General features: G+C 37.8%; 1 protein-coding gene across 2 annotated transcripts in view; it reads right to left on the reverse strand.

Annotated features, from left to right (window-relative positions):
- Nucleotides 1–7964, reverse strand: part of gsap (gamma-secretase activating protein) — a 38976-nt gene extending 31012 nt beyond the window's left edge. For both annotated transcript variants that reach the window (XM_073480277.1, XM_073480276.1), the window contains exons 1-12: nt 7786–7964; nt 6425–6495; nt 5317–5373; nt 4451–4520; nt 4102–4149; nt 3927–4015; nt 3438–3507; nt 2292–2341; nt 1842–1967; nt 1125–1181; nt 971–1017; nt 712–797 (exon numbers count right to left, since the gene is read on the reverse strand). In XM_073480277.1, coding sequence (XP_073336378.1) covers nt 712–797; nt 971–1017; nt 1125–1181; nt 1842–1967; nt 2292–2341; nt 3438–3507; nt 3927–4015; nt 4102–4149; nt 4451–4520; nt 5317–5373; nt 6425–6495; nt 7786–7873 — 859 coding nt within the window. In that variant the 5' untranslated portion in view covers nt 7874–7964. The remainder of the gene's footprint in view (nt 1–711; nt 798–970; nt 1018–1124; nt 1182–1841; nt 1968–2291; nt 2342–3437; nt 3508–3926; nt 4016–4101; nt 4150–4450; nt 4521–5316; nt 5374–6424; nt 6496–7785) is intronic.
- Nucleotides 7965–8348: the final 384 nt, after the last annotated feature.

An 8348-nucleotide genomic window follows, 5' to 3' on the forward strand; every position in this document is an offset into this window, starting at 1 on the left:
TCCACTTACATACAGTATTAAAGGTGCTAAGAATTGGCCACCTGTTAATTTGCAACATATCATCATATAATGCAACATATCACCAGAATAACTAACTGCTGCTAACTGTCGCCATTGTTAGCTAGTTAGCTCGGTTAACCATGCAGCTAGCTGTCATATTAGCCGACTCTGCCTGGACTGCGAGCTCAGAGAATGGAGGGAATAGCAGTTGTAATATCAAACATTTTAAAGGTAGAGAAATTAGTAAGAGATTAGTAGATTTTTTTATGTGACTTTATTAATAAGGTCAACAATTTAATGAATAAATCAAATAGTAATTCTCAAAATGACTAATCCCTTGTTAGAGGTTGGATTACTATCAGATAATTTTACCAATTCTAATTGTAACAACAACTCCAAAACACAACACAAAACATTTTTTTCAGAAAATCAGCTTATAATCAGAAAGTTTGTAAATTACAAAAAGCCTTCAGCCTTGATGTTCTGATCTCTGCTGCTCAAAAACACAATTAACTTTTCACTTTTCATTTAATGTAATAGGGATTATAACATAGCTTCTGAGTCGTGACTGAGACTTACTTTCTTGTTTCCCCATAGAGAAATGCAAAACACACATAAATATATAGAATTAGTCATGTAACAGGAATGTGAGAGAATGAATTTGTGCAAGCCAATTATCAATGCAAGGGTTTATGTGCGTGAATGCGTTACCTATTCTGTTTGTGAGCACTTCCATCCTAACAAGCTCCTTTTCTGGTCTCTCCGTGTGATAATGGTCAAAACCCAGATTCACAAACCTGTTGCACACACATACACAGTTAGTTATGAATGTGTGCTGCAAACTAATAAGTTCCATTGCAAGGTAAGTGGCTGCAGCCGCTTGTCAATAATTCATGTAGAATATAGGATGAAGTACCTGCTGAGAAAACAAATTTCTATATTTATTTTGTATTAGCAGTTGTTGCCTTACTTGACAGTGGGGAAAGGATTAGCAGGCAACCCTAATGGGAGTTCCAGCTGTGGGACGGTAATATAAAGCAGCAAGACAATTATATGTTATTATCAGGCCACAATGTGATTATGACAACATGATAGCTTAATTTTAAGACACAAAGATGACTCACCACAGTCTCGCAGTTATGGTTGAGGTAAAACTGAACACATCGGAACATGAATTTGCCCTGTGAAAGACACTTTTTTTATCCAGTGTAACTACTTCAGAGAAAATGTGGTTTACACTTTATATTAGGTTACACATATTAATTATTAAATAGTTGCTTATTAGGACATTTATTTATAGCATCTTGGCTTTTTATTAATCATTATAAAGCCACTATATTATTTACACCCTTTTTTAAGCCGAAATCTTCACTGTAGCAGCTAACCTTAAAGTGTGAGCATGCACCCCGTCTGAAGTGGGTTTAGCACCCACTTCAGATGGGGTGCAACCTAAAAATAATACACATAAAAAACATAAAAGTGCTCCATACAACTTTTCAGTTGTGATCCAAGTCTCCAGAAGCCCCGAGATCCCAAAGATGTTATTGACACCCTCGAAGTGCGGTCAAGCTTGTGCACCTACTTCAGATGGGGTGCGAGCTAGCACTTTTAGCTTAGCAGCTACAATGAAGATTTGGGCTTAAAAAAGTGTGTAGAAAGATTAGTGTCAAACTATTTGTGCTAAATTGCCAGTATACCAATATGTTACTGATATGCATGTTAATAAGCTACTCCTTAATGGCTAATACGTGTAAAACACATTTGTTTTGTGCTATGTATATCATCTTTTTAAGAATGAATGTAAGTCAATGCACAGTCCTCACAAGTATAGTTGTACATGCCTGTGTGTGTGTCACATTATGAGTGAGATAGTACAGCCTTTGTGTGCGTCCATCCCACTGGACCCAGCAGAAGTCCTCCACTACTCTCTCAGCTGTTTTGGACAAACGCTCGGGATGCGCCATCACCTGGTTCACACAAACACATTCATATTCATTCTGAAGACGCGCTGAATTCTTAATGCACAACCTTCCCAGGAGGACATGAGACGCAGTATATTTCACAGTCGAAACAATATATTCTTTGCACCAGGTTATGTAAATACACTCCAACCTTTTTGCTTAATAATTAGTAGATATGTGCAAGTAATTCATAACCCTGCGCAGAATCCGCCAGCCAGAATAATCTTCTATGCAATTTGTAGTCTGAGGCAACTATCCACTGACAATTCCTTCAAAATGAAAAAGAGCTGGCTGAAGTGAGAAATGTGGTAAATGTAGAGACCAACTTACCACTCTGTAACCTTCCTGTCTCGTCAGCAGAACATGGTAGAGATCCACATCTGGAATACGCAAAGATGACCATGCATAACTACAAGTATATCTAATGTAGGGCAGGGTCATATGGCTTTAAAATAAGTTTACAATATTTTATGGCTATGTCACGATTAGGGTTGCAACACTTTCACAAGATAATCATCTCAAAATTAAGCTTTCACGGTCTACTGCATTACACAATTATTATAACCTCCGCCAAGGATGTTATGTTTTCACCCGCGCCAGTTTGTTGGTTGCTTGGTCAAACCTGATAATCAGCAAGGGTGAGACTTGGTCAATCCCTAGTATACAGTATGTATTGTGCATACATGTAAACATAGGTATAATGTACTTTTACTTGTACTTTTGTTTCTTAGGTACATTAATTGCCAGAAAGTTACTCTTGATACTTACCTAAGCACATTTATTATCAGTTACTCTACGACTTTTAAGTACTATCCTTATTTACTCATTTTCTATGACTTCTAGGCCATTCACTACGTTTCCCCTCAATAACCTCCTAATTATTATTAGTTTGTCAGCAGAATTACACAAAAACTACTGAACGGCTTTCTACAAAACTTGGATGGAGGTTAGACATTTCTGGTTCGGATCCTGATAAAAGGACAGATCCAGGATTTTTTTCTCACTTTCTTTAACATTGCGATTTTCAACATTTTTATTAATTTCTTGGGGAATAATGGATGGATGCTTAAACTTGATATGAACTTAATAGCAATAACAAAGTAGAATTTTATACCGTAGATAAGCAAATGTACACAATATGATAATTGTCAATTTTCAAACCATGGTGTACCTTGAAAATGGTATATCGCTCGATGCAGCTATTAAAACCAGGAAAAGACACATTTATGTCATATCAAGATATAAGGTTATTCAAAATCCAAGATATATGGTCTCATGTCATGATAAAGATATCATTTTGATAAACTGTCCAGTCTTAATCCAATATAATCTTAATTCTTGATCACGCTGTATTTTCCGCTACAAATGTAAAAATCCAGTATACTTCTCTCTAAAATGTACGGATCTGTGCTGTAGCAGATTAAAGACACGCAGCCACACACACAGACAGACAAGCATAAGGGCGCACAGACTCACATCCGTCCTCAGTCAGCAGCAGCAGGTGGCTCTCCAGTACTGATCTCCTGTCAGCTTCTGACTGGAGGAACTAGGGAAGCCACAGAAAACACAAGTCAGCATGTGAATGAGTGGTTTCTAACAGTCACCAGATGGAGAAATCTATTTGCTGATATTCATATTTTAACACGGGCCTCAAACATTCCTGGCATGCTTAGATTTGTTGTTTGGCAAACGGCAAGCAACCAACAGTGAGGAGTAAAAGGGTTCTAGGCGCAGCGGCTTCTTAGGAAAAACATTTATAATATTCCTCTGTTGAAAAAAAGACATAACAGAGAAAGAAAAAAGACTATAGCAACTACAGGCCAGTGCACTTTCAGCAAGCTTGTAAAATAAATAGACTATGGCACTTGTACACTGTAAGCTCCACTGCTCCATAACTGCAACATCAGCTCGTGGCTGCAGTAAAACCCACATGAAAGTGGCCAAGACAGCACACATAAACTCTACCTGCACTTTGACCCTGCAGTCGACCGCCTTTAGGACTTTAGTGTTGTTGATGGGTTGGATCTCAATCAGGAGAGTCAGACACTTGGATACTAAGGCAGACAGAATATGAGAGGAAACTGACATAAGTATGTGACCAGAAAGATTAAAAATGCTGAAAGTTGGCTGTGAACGTTACTTGGTTTGAGGCGCTCCTCTCCTCTGGTGTTTTGTGCCAAGCTGACAGCTGAGAGAAGGAAAAAAAGCACACGCAAGGTGTCATGTGACTTCATTTACATATATTTACAGAGACTACACTAAGTCACTCTTTTTTTAACTGTTATTTGGCACCACTACAGTCAATTATCTGCACCCCAACTGTGTCTGCAACCTCGTTCTTATCGCTCCCCATGTTGCAAAATAGTAACCTTACAGGGGTGAATTGGGTGGCTCACAACAAGCTGAACTTCTCACTTAATTGCCTGAACGCTGTATTCCTAACAATGTCTGCTGTGGCGTTTCATTATCTATACATTACAGAGGCTCACCTAACAGCGTCTCCTCCTTGTTCAAGGAACAGCTGCTGACACGCACCTGCTTGTCAAACGTGTACAGGAGCTGTTGGAGAGAAAACACAAGCCACATGGAAACAAACTAACACGGAAACATGAAAGCAAAATCTGAAGCACTGAAGTAGGCCTGCAACTATTCATTATTGTCGTTAATCTGTTGATTACTTTTACAATTAATCAAATAATGGTTTGGTTTGTAAAAGTCAAAAAAATCTAAAATGTTGATCAGAATTCCCAGAGCCCGAGTGAAGTCTTCAAATTGCTTTTTAATTACATTCATATATTAAAAAGTAAAGCAGCTTATCCTTAAAGTCAAGAAGCAGATGTTTGACATTTTTGCTTGAAAAATGACTGAAACGATGAATAGATTATCAAAATTGGCAATTGATTTTATTTCTATCAACTAATATTAAAGGGGAACTACTGTATGTAGTTTTGGAGAAGAAATTCAAACTCAAAATTTTAATATTTACAATATTAATGTGGTAATAATACAAAATGAGACATATTAAGCTGTTGTCAGAGGAAAATCAGGTCCCGAGAACACTGTCTGATGCTAGAAAGGTGGCAGGGTCCGCCAAATATAAACAGTACGAAATTGTGCTGTCCTTTAAGGTCAGTTTGTTTATTCAGTTTATTCAGTCATTAAAACAAAGAGAGTTTGTTTATTTAGTTTATTCAGTCTTGAAAATGAAGAGTTTGTTTATTTAGTTTGTTAAGGCATAAAAAACAAGTCAATGAAGATCTTTCTCTTCTGATCAAACTCCATAGTGCACCTTTAATCGATTAATTGCTGCAGCTTTACACTGAAGGAAAGGAGACATCGGACATGTACAAAATACCTTGTTCTGTTTGCTGTTGGGGTCATATTTCCCAATCCTTGTGGTCCCTGTTGCACCCTATCAGAACAGAATAGAATCCTCTAATTAGGTCATTAAATCAATCAAACTACAAAGATAGATAATCCTACTCTAGTTCCCATTGGTGTCTCCCACCACATTGATATGTGTGGAACGTCATGCTTGACCTCATCATTACGTCGCCTGACCTTGCCGATTATCCCGACTTCACCTGCTTGACTTCAAACCAGCGACTTACCACTCCTAATTTTTTTGTTCAGAAGATTTCAAATAAGAGGAAGTTGACTCTGAAAGCCGAGGCACAGCCAGACATGCGTAAAACTGTGAACCTTGCACCAAAAAAGAGATTATTTCATCTTCGCAGGCTGCGCACTGCCTTTAACCTCCTAAACCCACAGACTCTGTGGCGGGTCTATCATTAAAAATTTATGTTGTGCAGAGAGGCACGCTTCAACACACGGAACTTTATTTTAAATTCCAGCAAGGATCCCAAGCTTTCCAAAAATACAAAATATGTCGAGCAGAATTATGGAGAAAGCAGTAAAAAAAGAATATAAAATGTTTCATTTGATGATGAACGTTTGAGACAAAAAGTGGCAGCTGGGATTCAAATATTTCACTCACTATAACTTCAACGGATGACTGGGACAAGCAGATACAGAATAGTTTGTGTGTATATAATGTTATATCTATCATACAGTGCAAGCTACTTCAGAAAATGGAAAAAGAAAAGTCGGAACACTGTGTTTGTTAGAAAATATCAAGTTCTACCAGATGTCACATTAAATACAGAAATTATAATGGTGAAAAGAAAAAATTTGATTCTTACGTGTGTTTTAAGTGTTACACATATAAATGTACGTTACATATAATACACAGCATATTGGGATACAAATCCAAGACATAATTCACCAAAAAAGTCAAGATGATGCACATGAAAAGGCAGTAACAGTGAAGAAGCAGTATAATGTGACACCAACTAAACTGGAAGGAGTGCTGAATTAAAAAGGATTAGGATAATTACACTCGCTTCGTGAGTATACTCAGCATAACGGACACTTAGTATGCAGTGCTGTCACTGTGGACTTACCTTCCAGCAGAAAAGGATGCTCCCATCTCTCTCAATGTTCAGGATACGAGTGTCGACTTCTCCAGAGTATTCTGCAGACACATCATTACTATAGTGAAGACATACTTTCTTAAATGTTAAGCTAAATAAGAATATAGTGTGTTTCCAGTGTATGTTAAGTTGCATGAAAAGTGCCCAGATGTGTAGGTGAATTATTTGGCAGGAGTCTGTGTTATATAATATTAATGTTATGAGACATAGTGAGACGCCTGCATAACCACCATTGGCATGCATCTCTTTCCACACATTCTTTTCACATATTATCTCTGTGTACTCAGTGGGAAGTGGTTTGATTTCTATAAATGTTACACTAGGCATTTCATTGCTTAGTATCTACATGATATTTGATTCTGCAAAACTAAGATAAATCGTTCTTTTCAGTGTGTTTTTAACAGATAACTGATGCTAAGAATTTCTGCACTTCATGACTTTTTTTCCAATTGAATTGAATAAAGGATGTTATCATGCAACTACAGATGTGTTGTGGTATTAAAGGGGCAATAGGTAGTTTTGGAGAACTATTATTTACAATATTTTCTTCCATAACTGAAAAAACAAGCTGTTCTCGGAGGTAAATAAGGTCCCCAGAACACTGTTTGAAGCTAGAAAGGTGGCAGGGTCCGCCAAATATAAACAAAGTAAAACAGTATGAAGTTGTGTTGTCCTTTAAGGTCAGTTTGTTTATTCAGTCATGAAAATGAAGAGAGTTTGCTTATTTAGATTATTTAGGCATAAAAGAAAAATCAGTCAATGAAGATCTTTCTCTTCTGATTAAAATGTATTACCCAAAACTACACAGTGCACCTTTAATTCAATACATTCCTAGTTTCTATAGTCTTTTTCTGTATTTTATCTTTGATTATGAAACTCTCCTCCATCTGTAGGGGGTTTAAAAGGCATGTCAAATACTTTAAATTAAATATTTGTATAATTGCTTTCTTTATACTGCATTTAGAGAGGAAATACGAAGAGTAAACAGCGCCAGCTACTGGCCACTACGTATTGACCTTTAGCTAGCTAACAACTTAAGAATTCAGTTTTCTATTTTGAAGCTAAAGCTATACGACACAGCCAGCTACCATATCTCCGAGAAATTGACTTTAAGAGGAATATTATACAAATTGGTTCTTGATACCTAAATGTAAAGCTAAAACAGTTCAATTCACTCAATATTCTGTACTAACGGTGAATGGCTGAACTCAAACGTGACACTTTTAACTAGCACTTTTAGCTAACTATTTGTCAAAGCTAACAATCCAATTATGTGTGTTAGCAAATAAACAGTGCAAAAGCCTTTGACTGTTGACACCTGAACGCCTCACCTTTCACCCTGCAGACAGACGCCTCCTTCCTGAGGACATCAGACACCACATCTCTGTGCAGGTCAAACTTTGGCTTTAATTTCAGCATGTGTAAACTTTAGTTTTCAGCTTTTTTACTTTATCTTCAAACAACAAAAACTCCCTGCTAACAAAATGCTTCGTTCGTGTTTCGGTTCCTTGAGAAGAGGCAGTCGCACCTCGCAGCTGGTTTCTGTTTGCGCATCATGTGACCGAAAGTCTACATGTTGACTTTGGGCGCTTGACATATCCACATGTCTGTCTACTTCTCCTTCTTCTCCTCCTTCTTCTTCTTCTTGCCTTCAGAAACTCTTGTTGACATGCGGAAATGTCATGTTGTCCCACAGAGTAGCTCCTCCCTCCTCAGGGAGCAGATTCGCTGCCATAGGCCGAAGAGAGCGTCAGTCCAGCGGGTTGGAATCTCTCATCGCCCCGCTGAATGGCTGACCTCACTCCTCTGACAACCAGACTCCTCTCAGTGATACAGTGGGCCCCAGTGGTTTGTGTCTGGCTGGTGACCATCAACTGCTGCTAAATGTATTGAT

This window comes from Pagrus major, chromosome 14 (genome assembly GCF_040436345.1).
Source record: "Pagrus major chromosome 14, Pma_NU_1.0".
Classification (NCBI taxonomy): domain Eukaryota; kingdom Metazoa; phylum Chordata; class Actinopteri; order Spariformes; family Sparidae; genus Pagrus; species Pagrus major.